At 49.6% G+C, this 23,717-nt stretch overlaps 1 protein-coding gene across 3 annotated transcripts in view; it reads left to right on the top strand.

Moving 5' to 3' along the window:
• The window catches only part of KIAA1210 (KIAA1210 ortholog), a 56,923-nt gene extending 34,791 nt beyond the window's left edge, over window positions 1-22,132 (top strand). For 2 of the 3 annotated variants that reach the window (XM_047844895.1, XM_047844896.1), the window contains exons 7-11: window positions 9,385-9,493; window positions 11,402-15,139; window positions 16,150-16,301; window positions 18,384-18,489; window positions 20,070-22,132. In XM_047844895.1, the coding sequence (XP_047700851.1) occupies window positions 9,385-9,493; window positions 11,402-15,139; window positions 16,150-16,301; window positions 18,384-18,489; window positions 20,070-20,212 (4,248 nt within the window). In that variant the 3' untranslated portion in view covers window positions 20,213-22,132. Of the gene's footprint in view, window positions 1-9,384; window positions 9,494-11,401; window positions 15,140-16,149; window positions 16,302-18,383; window positions 18,490-19,502 lie in introns of all 3 variants that reach the window. The other variant, XM_047844897.1, reaches the window with a different exon arrangement.
• The last annotated feature ends 1,585 nt before the right edge of the window (window positions 22,133-23,717 follow it).

Raw genomic sequence — 23,717 nt, 5'->3', positions numbered from 1 at the left:
GACTATGACTGTAAGTATTTTCAGCAGAATACTGCTAAATCAGACAAATTAGTCTGAATTGGTGGAAGGATTGAATTAGATAACTTTCATTGTGATAAAATACACACAACATAAAATTTATCATGTTAGGGGCGCCTGGGTGGCTCAGTCAGTTAAGCGTCTGGCTCTTGGTTTTGGCTCAGATCATGACCTCATGGTTCGTGGGTTCCAGCCCCACGACAGGCTCTGTGCTGACAGCGCAGAGCCTGCTTGGCAGTCCTTCTCTCCCTTTCTCTCTGCCCCTTCCATGCCCCCCCCCAAAATAAATAGATAAACTTCAAAAAAAATGTATCACGTTAAAGCATACAATTCAGTGGCATTAATTCACAACCATCACTCCTATCTAGGTCCCGAATGGTTTTGGTTCCCCCATACTTATTAAGCAGTCATTCATCATTCCTCTTTCCTCTCAGCCCCTGGAAACCACCAGTCTGATTTCTGTCTCTGGATTTGCCTATCATATAAGTGTATATAGTACTCCAGTTGTTTCTATGGCTGAATAATACTCCATTGTATGGATATACCACATTTTGTTTAGCTCTTCATCCACTGATGGATATTTGGGTCCTATCTACCTATTGGCTATCATGAATAGTGCTGCTATGAACGTTCATATACAAGTTTGTATTTGAGCATATGTTTTCAGCTCTTTTGGGTGTATACCTAGCAGTGAAATTGCTGGATCATATGGTAATTCTGTATTTAACCTTTTGAGGAGGCGCCGAACTGTTTTTCTCAGCAGCTACACCACTTTACGTTCCCACCAGCTATGTTTAAGGGTTCCGGTATCTTCACATGCCGGTCAACATTTGTCATTTTTCCATTTTTTAAAAATAGTCATTCTAGTGGCTGTGAAGTGTATGTATCTCATTGTGGTTTTGATTTGTATTTCACTAGTGACTAATGATGCCATCTTTTCTTGTGCTTATTGGCCATTTGTATACCTTCTTTGGAGACATGTCTATTTAAGACCTTAGCCCATTTTTTATTTAATGCGTTGTTTTTTTGTTGTTGAGTTACGAATTCTTTATATATTCTGGATACTAGACCCTCTTCAGATCTATGGTTTGCAAACGTTCCCCCCCCCATTCTGTGAGTTGTCTTCTAATTCTATCAAAAGAATAAAATTTTTAAAAAGTTTAATTTTGGGGCGCCTGGGTGGCGCAGTCGGTTAAGCGTCCGACTTCAGCCAGGTCATGATCTCGCGATCCGGGAGTTCGAGCCCCGCGTCAGGCTCTGGGCTGATGGCTCAGAGCCTGGAGCCTGTTTCCGATTCTGTGTCTCCCTCTCTCTCTGCCCCTCCCCCGTTCATGCTCTGTCTCTCTCTGTTCCAAAAATAAATAAGCGTTGAAAAAAAAAATTAAAAAAAAAAAAGTTTAATTTTGACGAAGTCAAATTTATTGATATTTTTTCTTTTGATACTTGTGTTTTTGGTGTCATACCTAAGAAGCCATTGCCCAACTTACGATCATGAAGATTTACCCCTATGTTTTCTTTGAAGAGTTTTAGCTCTTATATTTAGGTCTTTGATCCGTTTTTAGTTCATATTTATATATGGGGTGAGATAGGGTCTAACTTCATTTTTTTTTTTCAACGTTTATTTATTTTTGGGACAGAGAGAGACAGAGCATGAACGGGGAAGGGGCAGAGAGAGAGGGAGACACAGAATCGGAAACAGGCTCCAGGCTCCGAGCCATCAGCCCAGAGCCTGACGCGGGGCTCGAACTCACGGACCGCGAGATCGTGACCTGGCTGAAGTCGGACGCTTAACCGACTGCGCCACCCAGGCGCCCCAAACTTCATTTTTTTTTTAATTCAAGTTAGTTAACGTACAGTGTTGTCATGGCTTGCATGTGACCATCCAGTTGTCCCAGCACTGTTTGTTGAAAAAACTTATTTCTTCCATTTAATGTTCTTGGCGCCCTTGTTGGAAATCAGTTAACTGCAGATGAATGGAGACATATATATATATGGATATGGATATATATGTCTCCATTCATATGTATATGTATATATATATCTGTAGATACATAATTTTCTATATATAAGATCATGCCATTTATAAATGGAGATAGTTTTACTTCTTCCTTTCCAGTTTGCATGCTTTTTGTTTCTCTTCCTTGCCAAATTGGCTAGAACTTCCAGTAGAACAAATAAAAGTGGCAAAAGCAAACATCCTTTTCTTATTCCTGATCTTAGGGGGAAAGATTTCAGTTTTTCACCATTGAGTATGATCTCAGCTATGGATTTTTCATATAAGCTTTCTAGCCCTAGTTTGTTAGGTGTTTTTAGTATGAACAAGTGTTGGATTTTCTCAAATGCTTTTCTTTCTTTTTTTTTAAATGTTTATTCATTTTTGAGAGAGAGAGACAGAGTGCAGGGGAGGGGTGGGAGGGGCAGAGGATCTGAAGCAAACTCTGTGCTGACAGCAGAGAGCCTGATACGGGGCTCAAACTCACAAACTATGAGATCATGACCTGAGCCAAAGTCAGATGCTTAACCCACTGAGCCACCCCGGGCACGCCTGTTAACAGTGCTTTTTTACATCAATTGAAATGATCGTGTAGTTTTTTTTTCCTTCATTCTATTAATATGGTATATTATTACATTGAGTGATTTTCATATGAAACCTCCTTGCAATTGATTGCCGTGCTATACAATTGCCTTAATATGCTGTTGGACCTTGTTTGCTAGTATTTTTGCGTGTGTATTTACGAGGGACATAGGTCTAAAGTATTCTTTTCTCATGATACCTTTATTTGGCTTTGGAATCATGACAGTGGTGGCCTCGTAGAATCAGGAAGTGTTTCCTCTTTGATTTTTTTTTTGAAATATTTGTTAAGGATTGGTGTTAACTATTTAAAAGTTTGGTAAAATTTATCCGTGAGGCCATCTGGTCCTGGTCTTTTTTGTTATTGTTGGGAAGTTTTGATTACTGATTCGGTATCTTTACTCGTTATCGGTCAATTCAGATTTTCTATTTCTTCTTGAGTCAATGTTGATAATTTGGATGTGTCTAGGAATTTATCTCTTTCATCTAGGTAATCTAATTTGTTGACATACAATTATGTGTAGTATTGTCTTATAATTCCTTTTATTTCTGTAAAGTCCATAGTAATTTTCCCTTTTCATTTCTACTTCTAGGGATTTGTGTCTTCGGTCTTTTTGTCTTAGTAAATCTTCCTAAAGATTCGTCGATTTTGTTTTACTCTTCAAAGAACCAACTTTTGGTTTCATTGACTTTCTCTATTGTTTTTTCTATACCCCATTTCACTGTCTCTGCCTTAATCTTTATTATTTACTTCCTTTTGCTAGCTTTGACATTTTAAGATACAGAGTTTTCTCTTGCTGTGAATTTGAGTAGGCTAACTATGCATTTTATAGGCTAATGAACAGAGTTAAATTATTTATAGTCAACATTTCCAAGCACCAGTCTATTTATTTTTATTTTTTTTTCAACGTTTTTAATTTATTTTTGGGACAGAGAGAGACAGAGCATGAACGGGGGAGGGGCAGAGAGAGAGGGAGACACAGAATCAGAAACAGGCTCCAGGCTCTGAGCCATCAGCCCAGAGCCTGATGCGGGGCTCGAACTCACGGACCGCGAGATCATGACCTGGCTGAAGTCGGACGCCTAACCGACTGCGCCACCCAGGCGCCCCTCCAAGCACCAGTCTAAACATTCGTCCTGCTGGAGTGTCATGAACTTCCTATTAGTAAATTCAAGAATTCAGTCAAGTTGCTTGCAGTACGTTAAGCGTTGGGCTGGCAGACAGAAAGTCTAATCTTTGGTGGTCTAGTCAACCTCCTATCACCCCCAGGCATGAGAGTTTCTTGGCTGTTTCTGCCATGCTTCTTGGTTCATTAGTTCACCATGGTGAACACAAGGGGGACAGGTGGTGGCAACCGCGTCATCCCAAGAAATCGCTGGAATCACCATCCCAACCAGATATGCTGGCCCGGAGGCTTCTCTAAGCTTCCCATAAATTATGACCCCCAAGCAGTCTATCCCTGGAGGCCTCCCCACCAACCCAACTCCTACCGCCTTCTCACTGAGGATCGACTAAGGAGCTCGGCGCAAAACCGAATCCTCCAAATAGGAAAGTCAGATGAAAAGAGGACTCCATCTCCAGGGAGTCTTTCCAAGTTCAAGTTCGCTGTTTCATTTTCTTCTCCAAGCTGCTGCCTCCTACTGGTACCGGGGGGGGGGGGGGGGGGGGGGGGGGGAACACATTACCCTTCAAGGACACCAAGACTCATAATTAAAATGGCAGAAAGTAATGATAAAGAGAGGTTTTTCAAAGGACACCGCCCGACCTTTTACTCCAGGCTCACTTTTTCCTTCCACCCCACCCCCTCCCGGGGGCAGAACAGGAAGGATTGCCTGAGGCCTCGCTACCTCAGCCTGTGTCTTCCACGTTTCCTTGGGTGAAGAGTTGAGCGTTTTGCCCCTTTCAGTTGTGGTTAGCGAAACTCCCCTGAGTGATCTTCGTCTTTCGGCCTCACAGCCCTCTGTCCTGGTTCAGTGGCTTGTGTCCTTTGAGTAGAGGCGAGACTGGCAATGGGGATGAACAGATATATCTTTGCAGAGCGCAGGCGACACAGTGACATAGCGAGCCGTGGTGACTCTGTTTGACGTCGGCTCTTACCACACAGAGAGACACAAGCCCAGACGGTCTGACCTGACAGGGCCTGACTCATCCACCCCGCCGGCCATCTTTAGCCCCCACCTTGGACCAGAGGATCTTCCTGCTTAGCACTTCCCTGACCCCCCCCCCCCCCACTCTCCCAACCTGGCTCATGTTCATCTGTATTCCCTGATGAGCCCATAGAAGATCTTTCTGCTTCAATATTGCTTTTCATGGGGAAAAATAAGTGTGCGAAAGAGAAGCCATGCATACACAACCCAATCGCTTTTCGCTCTGGGGAAAGGGGTGTATCAAGTACTTAGGTGCTTATGGTCCGAGCTGATCAAGCACCTGGGCTTTAGCTCCACTGCAGGGTGAATGTTGCTATTGAACGTGGTGGGGGTTAAGCCGCTGCCAGTCCTAACATCGTATAGGCTAATGAAGAGTTAATTTAGAGTCCGGCAGGACTGCCTCCTTACCGCGTCTTTTGCTTTACCCCTGATGGCCTATTCCATAATTCACCATTAGTATTTATAGATAGGTTTTTGAAGCCCAGTGATATATATTTTTAAATCCCCTGACACATCAAAGGAGGGCGTAATGCCCCCAGCCCCGCCGCTGTTGCATGGAAATTTGTAGCTTACAAAGTGATTTTGCATATATAGGTGCATTTGATTGTCTCAGTAACTCAGTAAGGTAGATAGGGAAGGTACTATTATTCCCGTTTTTTTTTTTTAATTTTTTTTCAACGTTTATTTATTTTTGGGACAGAGAGAGACAGAGCATGGACGGGGGAGGGGCAGAGAGAGAGGGAGACACAGAATCGGAAACAGGCTCCAGGCTCTGAGCCATCAGCCCAGAGCCTGACGTGGGGCTCGAACTCACGGACCGCTAGATCGTGACCTGGCTGAAGTCGGACGCTTAACCGACTGCGCCACCCAGGCGCCCCTTATTCCCGTTTTAGGTGGAAACAAACAAACCAACCCAAAGAGGTTCAGAGAGGTGAAATGACTTGGCCAAGGCTACAGAGCCAACCGAAGCTGATTCAAACGCGGGATTTCTGCCTAAATCCATACCACTTTTTCACCAAACCATGTGGACTCTAGCAGCTCTCTAAATTTATACAACCAGTGCCCCAAACAGCAACAGCTGCTCACACGTATGGAGACTTTCTTTTTTTAACGTTTAGTTATTTTTCAGAGGGGGGGAGAGGGGCAGAGAGAGAGGGAGACGCAGAATCGGAAGCAGGCTCCAGGCTCCGAGCTGTCAGCACAGAGCCCGACGCGGGGCTCGAACCCACGAACTGGGAGATCATGACCTGAGCCGAAGTCGGATGCTTAAGCGACTGAACCCCCCGGGGCGGCTAAAATTTTAAATAGGTTAGCCAGGGAAGGTGTCTGTCACTGAGAAGGTGGTTTTTGTATCAAGACCTAAAGGAAGTGAGAGAGGCAAGCCACCGGAACGTGCAGGAACAGCGTGCCCAGCAATAACACGTGTTGTTCCTGTAGATAACGCAGGCAAATATACACCACCAGGAAGAGGTGTCCCATGAATTCACGAGTAAAGAAGCTAAGAAAGGCCCGGGACCCCTCCTAATCTTGTGCGATCGACCCTCCAAAAGCTAGCGTTCCTTCCGCCTTGCCTAGAACCGGAAACAGAATAGTAACCTGGGCAGAGCGTTGGCCCGACCCGTTAGCACTGTGTTATGTCCCCAGGCACTGGGGTCACAGGCCATACGAGGACCGTATCTGGAGCCCCGTAGGGTATCACCGGACCAACACACAGCAGAGGTGGGGACATGTGAAGAGATGTGAAAGCCGCAGATACCAACACACAGCAGAGGTGGGGACATGTGAAGAGATGTGAAAGCCGCAGATACCAGAGGGGCCCCGGGTGCGGTGACAAGCCAGGTTGGAAAGAGCCAGCGAGTCCACAGAAATGGAAATTCCGTCCACCCGTGGAACCCGATCGCCTGCCGCTGGTGTCCAGGGAAGAGATGGCTCATCACCTGGCCTTCGGAGGGGCTCTCCTAAACACAGATATTTGGAGTTTCTCAGGAGCGGGAGGTGCTCTGGGCTGTGCCTTTGAGGTGTAGCAAAGGCGACGGCGGGAAGCCCAGAGAAGGCTATTTTGAAACCTCTACAGAGGAGCTCGACTGGGAGCCCCAGGCCCGGATGGTTTGGCAATAGGGGGAAGCCAGCCATCACGAGGCAAAGGTGACAGGATCCATCCCACCTCATCGGGTCCTGCTTCCTCATTCTGGAACAGTAAATGTCAATCAAGGCAGCGTGCTGTTTAGGCAAAAGACAAGCCCCTTTTCCACCCTGATTTTCTCCCCTCCACGCCCTCCCCCCCCTCCTATGGAGAAACCCCAGAACCCTATTGGGTTTTATTGACACAGACCGGGCCTCTCACCCCAGTCAGCCCCTCCTGCTACGAAACGGGGGGTAGGGGATGAGAGAAAATACAAATCCTCTGACCTTGTAAGCTCCATGAAGTGGCTGAGTTCCTCTCTGAGGGCAGAGGGGAGCCCCCGCATCCTTTCTAAGCAGGGGAGCCCCCTGAACTTCAGGTTTCTTGCCCTCCCCTACGAGGGAAGCAGCAGAAGTGAACCCGTTGACCAGAAGCGTGAATATTGCTGGAGGGAGAGGGACAAGTAAAGAAATCAGGAGAGATTTCTTCTTTGGGAGGTCGTCAGCCGGAACAATTTCCAGCACGCGGAGCTGCCTCATTTCTTTTCTCCCACTCTCTCCAGAGCTCCTTTGAGGCCTCACCTGGACCCGTCCACTCACAGTCCTTGACCACATTTACCGTGATAACCTCTCCCAGCAGCGCTCAGCTGCCCATTGGTTTTAGCACCCCGGCCTCCCCGAAGGCCTGTTGGGATTCTTCAGCTTCTTGACACAAGATGGCTTTAAATCCCCGGAAGCAAAAGCAGAAGAACATTCAAACGACTGTGAGTCCTTCAAGAGGCCTGGGACAAAAACCCTCATATCATAAAAAGAATGGGTTCCAACCTTCACCAACTGCTCTTGGGGGAGTGGTATGATTTGGGGGATCCATGCCCCGAGGAGGGATGGTAAAGTCGAGGGCACTGTCCCAAACTCGACGCCCCGCCCCACCCCCGAGAGGGGAGCGAACCCGCGTGCGGAACTTCCATAAGAGGGACTGAACAAAGCGGACACAGTGACCTAAACCCCAGAAACTGCTGGGAATTCACTCAGCCTGTCTTTGTAGAAGGCATTCAACCGTAGCCCAGATCAGGTTTCTTTCAATGATCATTTCTGCAACGTTTCTTTAGTTTTGAGAGAGCACGAGTGGGGGAGGGGCAGAGAGAGAGCTCAGCTTGGACACCTCAATTTAGCTTCAGAAAGAGAACAAACTGTGGGTTGAAAGAAGAGGTGGCAGGACAGCAGGTCCGGGGGGCCCTCTGGTGGCCCTGAGAGGATCTCCTTGGTTGTCGAGCAGAAGGGGACTCATCCCTGTGCACTAAACCCTATTTACGTGCATCGTCGCCTGGACACCTCACCACAAACCTAGGAGAAGGGGGGGGGGGGATGGCCAAGGGAGAGTTAGCGTGAACCTCAGACTCCCTTCCTTCTGCATGACCTAATTAAGAAAACGCCTGGGCATCGGTCTCTAAGAAGGTCAGCCCGTCTTCTTCCGTGCGACTCTCCCTGACTCGTGGGCGAATACGAAAGGGTCCGGGATCATTTATGACACAGAGGCTGCTGCCACCTGCTCCTTGCTCTGGAATCTCTTGGCTTTTCTCCTCACCCCCTGGCTTATAGATGTGGGTGTAGAGATTTAGAGATAGACGTGGACACAGAGATTTCAAGAATAACTGGCCGAGGTCACACGGTGAGTAAATAATGGAGCAGAGACTTGAGCCCGGGTCTACCTCACCTCATTTCACTCACCAATAGATTACTTTGACCTGAGTCTGTCTGCACAGGCACTTCGAGTGAGGGCGTCAATGGTAACACACTTGATACATCAGATCAGTATCAGTAATCAGTAATAGATCAGAGGTACGTCCATAAAGGCTCGCACGGAGCAAATTTCGGTCACCGCTCGGCACGCTGCTCCTCTGACATTTCCAAAGCTGCGCTGTAATCATCTGTAAACCCGGTCTATTGTTAAACCAAGCCCAACCCTTTCCGCATAAGGGCTAAACCCTTCGTCGTGTTCTCTCTTCTTTCCCAGCAAACCTCCGATCCTCTTTGCTTCCTTGGAGCTGGAGAGGCCTGATTCGTGCTTTCACTAAATTCCCTGAAAAGAAGCCGAACGGGCTTTGAATTTGGCTCCCGGGTCGGGTGCAACGCATTTGGGAATGCCAGCGTCGCCAAGAAGCTGGTTGCCGTCCGGCCCAACAACCACGGCTGCAGACTGACGGCCTGGTAGCGTGGTTCGGCGGTTCCCGGGGTTAGTTTTAGAAGGTTCCCTGCAGCACATCGCTCAGGGGTCAGAAACTTCGAATTCGCGTGACTCGCTTCCAATAGGTAAAATGATCACTTCCAACAGGGAAAAGGATCAGCGGAGGATGAGTGCCATTGGACATGATTTCTATGGTTAATGGTGTCGTTATGCTCCCAGCTGAGCCATTTGGATATCAAGGACTTTTTTTTTCCCCCTGATGTTACTTTCTTTGGCAACCACGCAAGGGTGGGTGGGAAACCCTTCAGTCGGGTTCAGGCGCTTTCTTTCCCTCTTTTAGGTGGAGCCAAAACAGGGGAAGCCAGGCGTTCCGCTGGTGTCTCAAGAAGAGAAGAGTACAACGACATCCCAAGAAGCTGTCCAAAAGAAGCCGAAAAACGACAGTGCAGGTTGGCACATCCTTACCCTCGTTCAGAAACGCCTATTAGGAGCTTTATGGCACAGGGCTAGGTGATAGGAGCTGTGGAGTGAGATTCAGCTAGGCCTGCTGCCTCCGGTCCTCGGAGAGCTTTCAAGTTCAGGTGCACACCAACGGGGTCCAGGTTCCTCCATTGAAACTGCCCGGCTAATACAATTGCCCCTTGTGGGGGATTAAGGTAAAAGATTATACCCGGATCTCTATTTTATCTAAATGCGTTTCCAGCCAGAGATCTGGGCAGCTGTGGATAGGTGTCCTTGACAGCCGGCACCTACCAAATCCCCCAAATAACAAATACCACTGGGGTGAAAATCTGTGTGTGTGCGTGTGTGTGTGTGTGTGGGTGGGTGGATGGGGACGTTGGTTGCTGCCGATGGCAGCCTAATTTCAAGCAATACTCGATACGACAAAATTCTAGCTCCCCAATTAAGTTGAACAGGTATATTTTTGCCACAGAGGATTTCCCCGTGTGGGTTCAAAGACAGGAGATCCCTAGACACATTTCCCCATGAAAATTCACAAAACTCATCTGCAGGAAGAAGGAGGAGGAGGAGGGAAGAGGAGGAGAAGGAGAAAATGCGATGAAAATTAAATTTACTTCTTTCTTAATCTTTTTCTCCTATTTCTTATTAAGTTTTTTAACGTTTAAAATTGTCTTAATGTTTATTTATTTTGGAGAGAGAGAGAGAGAGAGAGAAACAGAGAGCGACAGAGCACGAGTGGGGGAGGGGCAGAGAGAGGGAGACACAGAATCCCAAGCCGCCGAAGTTGGACGCTTAACCGACTGAGCCACCCGGGCGCCCCTCATATTTATTTTTAATAGTTGTCCCTGTTGTTCAAACATGTATGTCCCTCATGTTCAGGCTTTCCAAGAATTGCTTTGCATGTGCATGACATCAGATTGATTTAATACAAGAGAGTAAAAAACAAAAGGAAAGGGGGCCGCAATCCTACCTCCCAGATGACCCCCTGTTGGCACCTTGCTAAAAATTAAAGCGACATCTGCACATGATATGGAAATTAGAATTAAGTAAAAAATCTAAATACTAATCAGAAAGTGAAATTCCCCTTTGCCCGGCCCCAGTCAGTTTCCTAAAGGGTAACGCTTGCTACGGGTTCAAACCCGGGTGGCTCAGTCAGTTAAGCGTCTAGCTCTTGACTTCGGGCTCAGGTCGTGATCTCACGGTTCGTGGGTTTGAGTCCCCACATCGGGCTCTCTGCTGTCAGCGTTGAGCCTGCTTCGGGTCCTCTGTCCCCAGCCTCCCCCATCTCTGCCCCTCCCCCCCCTTGCACGCCCTCTCTCAAAAATAAACAGTTTTTTTTATTTTTTTTATTTTAAAAAAAAAAATTTTTTTTCAACGTTTATTTATTTTTGGGACAGAGAGAGACAGAGCATGAACGGGGGAGGGGCAGAGAGAGAGGGAGACACAGAATCGGAAACAGGCTCCAGGCTCTGAGCCATCAGCCCAGAGCCTGACGCGGGGCTCGAACTCACGGACCGCGAGATCGTGACCTGGCTGAAGTCGGACGCTTAACCGACTGTGCCACCCAGGCGCCCCAACAGTTTTTTTTTAAATCTTACCAAAAACATTGCCTTTTATTGTGTCTCACGCCTCCTGGTGGACCAGACTACTGATTTGATGTTGACGAGCCAACGTTGTAACCAGTTCGCAAAACTGGGATTTCACTTTGATGTCAAAATTTCCAGCTGCAGAGGCTGACGGTGACCAAGGGGCTCCCTTTCTTCTGAATAGCTTCGTCTTTTAGCCTGAGGAATTCAGTGGTACATAGGTACCCATGGGGCCGGGGCAGAATAGTCTTATTTTAGGAAGTCAAAGGCCCATATGGTTTTCTTTTCCTTGTGTCCTCTTTGGCACAGGTGCCTCAAGCCTGGAGCAGAGCAAGAAAACCGAAACTCCGGATGAGAAGACAGCAGAGCAGACCGCAAACCCAGATGCCGCTGGCGCTCAGGGCTACCTGTCGACGACGGCGTTTGGAAGACAATGTGCAAGGAGAGGTCCCGGTGCTGTAGGAATGAGTGATTGTGGGCTCAGAGGAAGAACCTTCAAACAGTTTTCTGTCTTCTCTGCGGACCTCTCTCTGGAGCAGTCCACAACTCCACCGGCCAAAAGCGTGACTCCTCAGGAGGGACTTTCGGATACAGATGGCCTGGGAAAGAGAAATACTGGGATGGATTTTAAAGCTGGAACCGCAGCAGGAGCCCAGTCTGTACCTGAAGACGTGGAAGGGTCCACGGTTGGTGACCCATCAACATGCCGTGAGGACGGGGCCCTGGGAGCCAACAGGCCAGAAGCCATGGCTTCTCTCTCGTCAGCGGCCACTGAGGCCGAAGCGTTTAAGGATCCTTCCCGCACCCAGTCGGGGAGGGAAGAAGCCTGCAGCTCCGATTTGCAAGGGATCCAGCTGAAAATGGAGTCAGTTCAAGATATTCCAACTGTCTGCAGAGAAAAGCCCCCTGGAAAGTGTCTCCCGGCCTTCACAGCAGGTATTTCGGCTCCGCCAAGTGCTTTGGCACAGAGAGGCGTTTCTGTGGAGACGCCGCCTCTCAGGAGCCTTTCCCTGGCCGTGGTGAAGTTCCAAGCTGAAGAAGAGTCCTCTGATTCCGAGAGTTCTTCAGAGGTGGGGGCTGGTTCTGAGCAGGTGCCTCCCAGGCCTGCTTCCCAGCAGGAGAAGCCCAAAGGTGACCAAAAAGTCTTCCCCAAACCAGGAAGTTCAGCTGTGGAACCGAGCCGGCCCGGGCAGCAGCTGGCTTCTAGATCCCCTTCCTGGGCCGTGGCGCGGCCCGAAGCTGAAGAGGCCTCCTTAGATTCCGAGACTGTTCCAGAGGACGAAGACACCTCGGAGCAGCAGGTGCGTCCCGGGCGCTCTCTCCAGTCGGCGGGGAAGCCCGACCGTGGCCAGGAAGTCTTCACGGAGCCCAAGAGCTCCGCTTCCAAGGTCTTGGGGGAGCCCAAAGTGTCCACCGAGTGGCACAGTTACGCTGACAAGTACAAGAGTGCTGACCCTTCCCGGGCCTGGAAGGAGAAGCCCAAGGACCAAGGAGGAACCCCCTCAGTTTCGAAGAGCGTACTTAAGGAGTGGGATGTTTCCATGCAGCGGCTCGCTCTCCAACAGCTTCCTCAGTCCTTCGCGAAGCCGGCTGTTCAGCAGCAAGTGTCGTCCGGCCCGGTGAGGGCTTTGGCACAGCGGAGTGGCTTTGCGGAGTACCTGCTGCCCCAGTCCGGGACGGGCGCCAAGGCCGAGCAGCAAGCCTCGGCGTGTCTGGAGAGCACTGCCAGGGACTGGGGCCTCTCCCTGAAGCCGCTGCCTCCCAGGACCTCTTTGAAGTACCTGATGAGGCGTAAAGTTGGGCAACCGGTCTCCAAAAGTCCAGAAATTGCCATGACCCCAGGGGTCAATTCCGCGGCCCTCAAATGTCATTCTAAGCCTCCCCCGAAACCCACGGCGGGGGATGCATTCCCTCCAGGTCTAGAGCACGTGTCTGTTTCGAAGCAAGTGCTGCCGCCCAAGGGTCATTTCTGGGCCCTGCTGAGATCAGTCATTGAGGAACAAGTCCTGCCCGGTGCGGAAAGTGCTGTGGTTGAGAAGGACGCTTCTATGCAGCCGCTGGTCCCCAAACATCAGTCCCCGAGGCAACCTCTGGTCCAGCGACAAGTCTCTGTGAGTCCGGAGAGTGCTGCAGCTGACAGGGGCGCTTCTGGGGGGCCGCTGCTCCCCAAACATTCTGCTCGGCCCCTGGTGAATCCTCAAAGCCAGCAGATCTCAGAGAACGCTGCGGTCAAGGAGGGCACATCTGCCCAGCTGCCTCGCGGAGGCCCTTTCCAGCCCTCGGGGAGGCCCAGACTCCAGGCACCGACCCTCCCCGCCGACTCGGTGAGTGCTTCTGAGGGCAGCGGTCCTGAGGAGAAGATGCCTCCCCCACACACCTCCCGGGCCTGGGTGAGCCCCAGAGTTGAGCAAGAAGCCTCCTCGGGTTCAGCGAGTGCTCCCGCAGCACGGAGCACTCCGGTGGAGTCGAAGCCTCCCAAAAGCGCTCTGCAGGCCTGGGGCAACCGTAAATCCAAGCAAGCGGCCTCCACGGGTCTGGAGGGCGCTGTGGCCGAGAAGGGTGGGTCCAAGGCGCAGCCCCCCGCCAGAATGTCTTCTCAGTCCCCGATGAAACCCGTGGGGAAACAAGCAGTCTCTGCAGGGCCGGAGAGCGTGGCCGCCAAGAAGGAGGCTTCTGCAGAACCACTGCCTCCCAGGCAGTTTTCCAGGTCCCTTGCGGGACACAAAGTCCAGCAAATATCTTCAAATTTTGAGAGCAATGCTGCCAAGGGCGCCGTCTCCAGGAAGCCACTGCCTCCCAAGAATCCTACCCAGGTCTTGGTCAGGTCTAAAGTCCAGGAAATGTCCTTGCGTCTCCAGAACAAGGCCCTTGAAGGAAACACGTCTAAGAAGTCACCGATTCCTAGATATCCTTCCCAGTCATTTGTGAAGTACATGGCAGAACAAGTCTTTTCAGAGAGCCCCTCGGCCGAGCGGGGATTTCACACGAATCCCCCATCTACAAATCCACCTTCCAAACCTTTGATGAGGCCCGAGGCCCAGTGCCAAGTCTTCTCAGGTCAGAAGAACGCCAACATGGGGGGAGGCATTTCCTCACAGCTGCTGCCTTGGAAAGGCCCTTTACAGTCCTCAGGGAGGCCCCAAGACCCCAAAGAAGTCTCCTCGCATTCGGAGAGCGCTCCTGCGAAGTCGAGTGGTTCAAAAAAGCAGCCACCTCCCAGATACCTTTCCCAGGCACTGGGGAAGCTTGAGTACCAGCACTATGGCTCCCTGGTCTCTGTGAGCGCTCTTGAAGACAGGAAGAGTTTTGAAGGCAAGCTGCCTTCTGGAGGCCCTTCCCAAGCCAAGAAGGGGCCTGAATCACAACCACATGTTTTCTCAACAGGCTCAGCGAGTGCGCCTGTGGGGTGGAGTTGTTCTGAGGAGCCCCTGCCTCGCAGATCCTCCTTCTGGGCTTTTGCAGACCCTGAACATCAGCAACAGGTTCCTTCCGGTTCCGTGGGCACTGCTGCTGAGGGAGCCATTTCTGGGAGCCGTCCTAGCAGCCGGTCCGTACCCAAAGGCCCGGCTTCTCCATACGGAACCAAGAAGCGTAGCCACAGCTCTGAAGACCTCATTAAGAATATCCTGGCTTCTGCTGCGAAACCCGTGAAGTTCACTTTTGCTCCCGCCAGCCAAACATCCACTTCCAGGGTCACTTACCCTAAGGAGGAAGTTGTCAAGAGCAGTGATCCAAATAACAGCCACTCAGACGTGTCCACCACTGAGGCTGATGTTGAAAACGTCTTTGGGATTCGAGTGAGAAAAATCCCTACCTCGGACAAGTTCAAGGATGAGACACAAGATGACCGGACCAAGCTTTCTTCACTCTCCCTGGGCCCAAAGTCATTTCCTGTATGTAAAGGGAAGCAAATCAGAAGAAGCGCTTCCCATGGGTTCCTGGGCACCGCAGAGCACCTCATCCCAGGATATGAGTTTGCAGAGAAGCAACAGGAGAGGCCCAAATCTGAAATCATAGCTGGGAATCAACCCGCTTACAAGGTCCCAGGTGAGACTTTCTTTTTCCAGAGGGCAAGTACCGAGTGGAGGGAAGCACGAGAAATCAAAGCCTCGAACGGGAGGAAGTCTGTTCTAGCCTGGCCGGCTGAGCTGATGCTCCGATGGGGCTGTCTTGGTGCATTTTCTGAGCAGGGTGGTGCCCCGTTCTAGATGAACGGACGTGGAGATGGTCAGTTGTGAATCTTCCCGTTCCCGAGGAGATCCAGCCATCTGGACAGCTGTCCACATTCTGTGATGGACACACGACCACCTCCTTATTCCTTCTCCCCTGACCCTCTGTACACCTTACCCTGAGGTGGAATTGTATACTTTTCTCCAAATACTTTGACACGTCCTATGCTCCGCCCACGACACCGTGGGGATTTTCAAAGCCAACTCATTAGTAGAGCGCTATGGGCAGCCTCTCAGCCCGCAATCTTAATTCACTGGGAATGTTCGTAGTTCCTTAGCTTCTTCACACCCCTGACATGCCTAAGAATCCTGAGCTAGGTGGTCTTTGGGGCACTGGTCTCTCTCAAAGCCTTTGTACCTTCAGACTGGCCACCACATACTCTTGAGTAGGCCCGTAACCCCCCCCCGTGGAACCACACACTTGGGTGAGGGACCATAAGGCTATGAGGTATCCCTTGGGGTTACAGGAGTGACATCAATAGCCTGAGCCCCTGGCCTCCGGGGAGTTTTCGCAGCCCACCTGGCAACCACTGTCCTCCCCTGACTTGGGGACAGGAAGAGGGATGGACAAGGAAGGGAAAGGGACCGGTGAGAAGACAGTGTGCAAACGTGAAGGTACAGCCTCTTATCTTCACAAGGAGCTCCCGCCTTTGCCAAGTTGTGGGGATGGCACAGAAGAAGGGGGCCTTTTCTGTGTGATAGCTGTTTTATTTTCATCTGGCAATTAATGAGGATCCCACGAGGTTACGTTATCGTGGGTCGGCCCCAGCCTGGCCCGAGACACTGCCTGCCTCACTTCGGTTGTAACTACTTTCTTTCCTTTCTCAGGAAAGGCTCCTGGTCGACAGGAATATTATAGCATCTCGGAGCCAACTTGGATGACCGAGGTAAAGGAGAAGCAGAAGAGTTCTCAGGCCCTCCTTCCCAGGACAGAGCTGAGAACCAAGAACAGAGCCACGATCAGAGAGCCTTCACGTGCGGTAGGACGTGCGGCCGCCCACAGAACACTCCCGAAGGGTGTTAGAACTGGTTGACTAAGCTTGCATTGGGAATTTGGCCAAGCGTGCAGCTTCCCACCTCTGTCGGTGCATTAATCAAGGCCGGGAGGCTCTTCAGGGGGAAGGGTCTTGCCTTGGACTCATACAATAACGTGTCCTGCTGGGGAGCCTGGGTGGTTCGGTCGGTTGAGCGTCTGACTTCGGCTCAGGTCATGATCTCACGTTTTGTGAGTTCGAGCCCCGTATCGAGCTTTCAGCTGAAGCCTGCTTCAGATCCTCTGTCTCCCTCTCTCTCTGCCCTTCCCACGCTCTCTCTCTCTCTCTGTCTCTGTCTCTCTCTCTCTCTCTCAAAAATGAATAAACAAAAATATGACGTGCCCTGCTTTATGGTCTTAAAGGGCTCATGAAAAGTAATTAATACAAAAAGGTTCTGTAAATCCAATCCTGTCCTAAATATTATAGAGCAGTATTCCATGAAGTCGGTTGAGAAGTGAGGAATAAATCATAGAAAAAGCTATAAATGGACTCCAACTAGCCATATTTTTTTTCCATGTAACATTTCACTTCTGGACACCTTTCCATATCATATGTAGCAGTTTACCTTATAAAGGCAATGTTTGCTATTTGGGGTTTCACATCTTGCTTTGGTTTGGTGTGGCACCTCCTTATAGGTTAGAGGAAAAGTTACGTGATGAGCTAGACTAATGGTCCCACATGCGGATGGGGGGTGATGGGATGGTGTCTTGCTTTCAGTGTCCCATTTGCAATGTCTTTGGAGGTGTTGGAATGAGAAACCCTCTTGTCGAAACTCTCAAGAAAACAAATCAAATTTGCATATCAAGAGATATATCTACGAGGCCCCTGGGTGACTCAGTCAGTTAAGCTTGTGAGTTTGGCCCAGGTCATGATCTCTTGGTCTGTGAGTTCGAGCTCTGCATAGGCTCTGTGCTGACAGTTCAAGGAGCCTGGAGCCTGCTTCAGATTCTGTCTCTCTCTCTCTCTCTCTCTCTGCCCCTCCTCCACTTGTTCTCTCTCTCTCTGTCTGTCTCTCAAAAATAAACATTAAAAAGGGCACCTGGGTGGCTCAGTCGGTTGAGCGTCCGACTTCGGCTCAGGTCATGATCTCGCGGTTGGTGAGTTCGAGCCCCGTGTCGGGCTCTGTGCTAACAGCTCGGATCCGAGCCTGCTTCGGATTCTGTGTCTCCCTCTCTCTCTGCCCCTTCCCTACTCGTGCTCTGTCTCTGTCTCTCAAAAATGAATAAACGTTAAAAAAATTTTTTTAAAAAGAAACATTAAAAAAAGAGATATGTCCTAGGTCCTGTACTTGTAAGTGCTTCCTGTATTTGTTGACAGATCACGTTCAGATCTGTTGAACTCTGCTTTAAAGAGTTTTTTTTTCACCTTCCATCATTAGTATCTTTGTGGGAACAGGACCATAGAGGGGCCAAGTCCACCTTAGTTAAAGCTGTTGTCAGGGGGAAATGCAGTAGGGTGTATAAACCCATTCGTTGAGACCAGTTGTGCAGAGGTTCGTTTGAAAAGCTTCAACCGTATAACTCCGAAAAGACTCATGGCTACATCTCTTTCTAATGCGAAGAGTGCAAGGCAGATGTCAACAGTTTGGCTAAGTGAGATCCTATGGAACTCCCTTCCATTTGCTGACAAGATTCATTTGTAACCGCCACATTCCGTCAGCTTGCTGTTAAGTGCCGGTGATGTGCTTGGGAAAAGGTTGTTCTCAGGTTGAATAGTCATGTTATTTTAAGCATAATTAAACCATTTGTGGGATTAGAACAGCCTTTTTCTTCCAGATCTCAAAGGTGGTAAACTTGACCCAGCTAAGGTTTTGTGAACCTGCATTCTGAACCGAGGTCTCCCAGTGCTATTTCCTTCCTTCTCTCTCTCTCTCTCCCTCTCTCTGTCTCCCTCTCTCTCTTTCCTTTTGACTAATGTTGAACTCATACCCGGGACGAGGCTTTGCCCCTTGTGGTTTTCTGAATAAGCGATTGGCTCTTTTCCACGTCAGGACTTACAAGCCTCTCATTGTCATTTTTTGTATTAAAGGGAGGTCTCTTAGAAGATGAAAACCAACCAGCAAGTAGTTTGACCTTCAACGTCAATAAAGAGGAGCAGGTGGCACTGAAGAAGCTACTTCAGTCTACCAAAGGAGGTAAAAACATACACCCTCCCCCGAAAAAGGACCCTGGCAACAATCCAGGCCTTCCTTTTCTCACCCCTTCCCCCCTTGCCCCGAATCAGCTTCATGATTCTCTGGGCTCTTCCATTAGGTGCAGATATTAGCTTGTTTTAGGCAAATCCAGTTATTACGACCACTCTAAGTCCACTGTGAAACTTCCAGAGGGTCTTCCGGTCTCCTGCCTCATCGAGGACGCTGTTATAGGCACCAAATTGTGATCACTCACGAAAATGTTCCTGTGGCTGGTATTCAGGAGGAAAGAAGCAAAAGCTACTTTCCAGTCCATGGGAAAACAGTATTTTCTTGCCTCCTACAGCCCCAACGGCACTTTAATCCACTGTGAAGGCCCAGTGGTATTGAATTGTTCCTTTTAACTATTTTTTTTTTGATGTTTATTTATTTTTGAGAGAGAGAGAATGCAAGCAGGGGAGGGGTTGGCGGGGGGGGACTGAGGATCCAAAGCGGGCTCCGCGCTGACAGCGGAGAGCCCGATGCGGGGCTCGAACCCATGAACCGCGAGACCGTGGCCTGAGCCCAAGTTGGATGCTTAACCGACTGAGCCACCCAGGCTCTCCTCCTTTTAACTATGTAAAACGCCTGTTTCTCCACCTTCTGAACAAGATGTGAGAAGTGGGGCGATGTCAAAAGCTGACTCTCGATCTCGGCTCAGGGCATGGATTCAGTATTCGTGAGTTCGAACCCTGTGTCAGGCTCGGTGCTGGCTGCACGGAGCCAGCTTGGGATTCTCTTTCATTCTCTCTCTGCCCCTATCCCACTCGCGCTCGCTCGTGCGCACGCTCTCTCTCTCTCTCTCTCTCTCTCTCACAATAAATAAATAAAATTAAGAAAGAATGTGGTCTCATCAGTAGAGTTGTGTGCCAGGGGGATTTTCTTTTCAGCAGGAGCAGGGGCGGGGGCGGGGGGAGCAGGGGGGCGGGGGAGGGGTGGATGGATTTGTATTGAATCATCTCTGTCCTCTCCCTCAGTCCCTTTCATGAAGAATTTGACGAGCAATTTAGGAAACCATGGTCTGGCCACAGAATAGTAGAACCCAACGTTAACACCAGTCCGGTTTCTCCTCAAATCTGTGTCTCCCGAAGCAACCAAATGTCTGATTTCCTAAAAGAAAGAAAGAAAGAAAAAAGAAAGAAAGAAAGAAAAGCCCTTGGCGAGTCTAATGTGTAACCTGCCTTGAGAACCACGGGTTGAGTCTAAGCCACTAAGTCGGCCGTAAAGCGGAATGAAGAGATAACATAACTATCTGCTTCCTCTCCGGCCTCCGTTCAGAAGTGCAAGGCCATCCAGTAACAACCACCGGCCAAAGATTGGCAGTTTCAGCTGTAGGTGTTTTCTCTCAGGCCTTCCCATGCCCAGGCCCCTGTGGCCACAGCCATGTAGATTTTGTCCCTTCGACATCCCACCCAGGGCAGTGCACATGCGCTGGCTTTTAGAAGCCAGAGGAAAGCTGAAAGGAGGAAGAACTGCACTGCTCTCCCATCGACGTAGCTCCGTGTCTCTTACCTCGTGTGTGTCATTTGCTGTGGTTCTTGTAGGATTTGAAGATGAGGGGACGTTTCAAGAGCTCGCCGTGGGAAAAGGAATTCAGCCCTCTTCCACTCCCCCGGCCATGCTCCAAGAGCCGGTACAGCCGGAGGAGCCAGTCTGGTTCTCCGTGGCCAAGAAGAAAGCCATATAACAGAAATCATGCATTGAGTAGTTCCTGGGTGGAGAGTCAACATTTCAAGTGATAATCGCCAAGCGCTATATTAAGGCCAAGTCGTGACTGACTGACTTTTAACCATTTTTCTTCATTAAGCAAAAGAGCCTTAAGATGGTAATGCAAAGCTAATAACCGTTAGAATGCAGCCAATGCCATGAATGCCTAACCTTCAGTACAGTCACCGCCAACATCTGAAAACCCAGCATTTCCTCTACAAAAACGATGTAAAAATGTTTGCACTGCCATAGGGTGGGGAAATCTTGAACGTTGGACAATGTGCCTTAGGAGACGGAAAGCAAAAAGCATTTTGTTAGAACAACTAAGACGCGGTCATTTCCCTTGATCAAATAAATTAATTCGAATGGAAATGGCCAGATGGCTTGGCCCCAAGGATTGGCTTTTAGGTTTTATGAGCCTGGTTGAATGTTTCAGTTCTTTGGTTCCTGCTCCAAGCTTTGCAAAGGCCCCTAGAGGAGATGGTGGAACTGAATCTCCGAGGACAATTTTGCCCGGCCTGTCCTCCAATTAGCCGTTGCCCTTTGAAGCACCGCCCTTGTATCCCTGGGGCTCCCCAGTGCCTGCAGCTTAGAGCTCCCTCTGTGCACATGTCCCCATGTCACAGGTCTGGTAGCCGTGAACACCTCCCACTGAGACAGAGGATTTCTTGGGGATTATCGTCCTCCCTTAGATGGTTAGTTCATCAGTGTTTGACCTCTTGCCCCAATGCCGCTGTGACTCTTCAGTTGCCGAGAGATGTGCTGAATGCCATATAGATCTTGTTTTTTAAGCACTTAAGACCCAATTCAAAATCCTACAGACGCCAAAAACTGTACTATCAGGCAGATGGGAAGCCTTCCTGGAGGAAGTCTGGGGCCCCTGGAGAGCTGTCTTCTCTGTCTCTGGCTCTAGTTTTAAGGTGGAAACCTCCACGTAGCCCAGTTTTCAGTCTCTTCTCCTCGGCAGCCTCTGTTTCACGAGATTTTAGCCCAAAGCAAGACCACAACCCCAAAGCCATAGAACAGTCCACTTTCTGCCAACTGGAAGCCTTAAGTAATGCCATCCGCCTAGCCTCTCCCTGTCCTCAGTCCTGGAGGCACACACCTCAAAAGTCACTCGGCTAGACAGCCCCCACCTCCCCCCAGTGAACCACTCACCCCAGATCCCTTCCTTCCATTCCACCCCCCCAAACACACCGAACACTAAGGGAGAGCTTCTTTTGGGTGCCTGGGCCGTACCTAGCTCATTTTCTTAGGAGACCCAGAAGTGTCTTCTCGGTATGCCTTTTAGTGTGTCTGCCTCTGTCATCACGGGGCTGCTTTGCTTCAACAGAAATGTAAGCCTAGACATGTAAGCCTAACTGTGCCTTTAAATTCAGAGTGGGGCACTGCCTCGTGCAAAAACAAAATTCAGAGAGGCAGTGAGGTGCCAAAGTGAATTTAAACCCTCGATGCTTGGTTTTGCTGGTGATGGCATGACGTGACCTTGTACAATCATATGCTGGATTTTGCATTTTCTTTATAAGGCAACGGTTTTTTCCGATACTGTATCTTTGCTGTTCTGATAATGCTAGGTTTTTGATTGATCGGGTTTGATTTCCTTTATAGTCCCATAGTGAGCCGTTTATTTAGGTGGATGTGCTTTACCCAGTGACCCTGGTACTTAGCTGTTACACCTCCTTACCCCCCTTCCCTCAGCGTAGACCACTATTAGCTCGTTCTCACTCTGAGAGCTCTCCATTAATCACTTCTTTTCCACGGTTAACAAAACTCTGTTTTTAAGTTAAGAGGTTAAGGGTTTTTTTTTTTTTTTTAATGCATAGATGCGCGTTCTGAGAAGTTTTCAGCTTCTTTTAGCATTCTTGACTTTTATTATATACGTGCAAAGCAAATAAATTCAATAAAGCCTATTCGGTAGTCTGTCTTTGTCACGTGGGGAGGGAAGTCGAATGATGTTATTGATAACTCAGAGCTGAGGGCTGTCCGAGAAGCAAAATGTTCTTAAGAGGTTGTGCAGAGCACAGAGGGCCTCCACGCAGATGTGCCCAACCAAGCTGATGGCCTCCAGGTGGGGGTTTGTATGGGGAAGAAATGGTATCGAAGTTTTGCGTATAAATACCTGCTGTTGGGGGTGACGACAGGGGGTAAGACGGTTGGTGGATGTACTCCAGCCAAGACTAGGGACTAGATCTACGTCTCGTAGCAAGATGGGCTATTAGAACACGTGTTTTCAGAAGCGAGGGGCCCCGTCGTGCACAGGTAATGAAGTGTAACATGGACCATAGAAGGGAAAGGGGTGATGGACGAGGATATTTACCCTGGACCTCCTGTAGCATTTATGGCATTTGCAGTTGTCAGAAAAAAAGTTCCGGGGGGGGGAGCCACATACCATATATTGATAGATTTAAATCAGCACGTTTTATTGAATGGTTTCTCTCCTTCCATGACAAACGTGCCTTCCTAATGACCTGAAAGGGCCAGTTGGGATTTGGAATTCTCAGACCCCTCTAAGTTCTGCTCCGATGGTGTAGGTCTTCCTGCCCCACCCCCACCCCCGCCATCTCCTGTTCCAGGCACACGACCCCCTGTCCCCTCGGGCCTGCGAGCACATCCCTCAGCTGTGCAGTCAGCAGCCCCCCCCCCCCCCGCCCCCACCCCCCAGGACAGCTCCAAGAGGAGCGCGCAGGCCCTGGCAGCAGGCTTGGGACTGTTCCGGCTGCCCGGGGCCTGGCGCATGGGCAGTAGGGCATACCTCTTGTCCCCGTGGACTCAGGTAATGATGACAAGGCATCTGTGCCTCTGTCTCACCCCCATGCGGTTCTAGCCATAAGGGATACACGATAACGCATTTTAAAAGCTCCTTTAAAAAAAAAAGGGTGGTGAAAGTGTTCAGTTTACTTCACTTCAACAGGCATTTGGTGGAGTGTCCGCTAAGTGAAAAACTCGGTGCCTAGGGCTTTGGGGGGAAAAAGATAAAAACCTTTTAAGGTCCCAATAATTCAGAAGTTCACTGGCCAGGGGGTGGGGAGGTGGGGGGGGGGTAGATGCACATATGTGTAAGTAACGCACAAACACTTGAACAGGAATGCTCATAGCAACACTATTCACAATAGCCAAATGGTGGAAAACAATGTAAACGTCTAGCAACGGAAGAATGGATAAAGAGATTGTGGCCCATACGTACAGTAAAATATTCTTTGGGGCACCTGGGTGGCTCAGTCGGTTAAGCGTCGGGCTTTGGCTCAGGTCATGTGATCACGGTTAGTGAGTTCGAGTCCCGCGTCGGGCTCTGTGCCGACAGCTCGGAGCCTGGAGCCCGCTTCGGATTCCGGGTCCCCCTCTCGCTCTGCCCCTCCCCTGCTCGCGCTCAGTCTCTCTCTCAAAAATAAATAAACGTTAAAAAAAAATGAAAAAGAAAACATTATTCAGTCAAAAGAAGGAACGGAGTGCAGCTACCTGCTGCACCGTGGATGCCTCCGAAGAGC

Source organism: Prionailurus viverrinus, chromosome X, assembly GCF_022837055.1.
Source record: "Prionailurus viverrinus isolate Anna chromosome X, UM_Priviv_1.0, whole genome shotgun sequence".
Lineage (NCBI taxonomy): Eukaryota > Metazoa > Chordata > Mammalia > Carnivora > Felidae > Prionailurus > Prionailurus viverrinus.
This window is presented reverse-complemented; position numbering and strand designations above follow the sequence as displayed.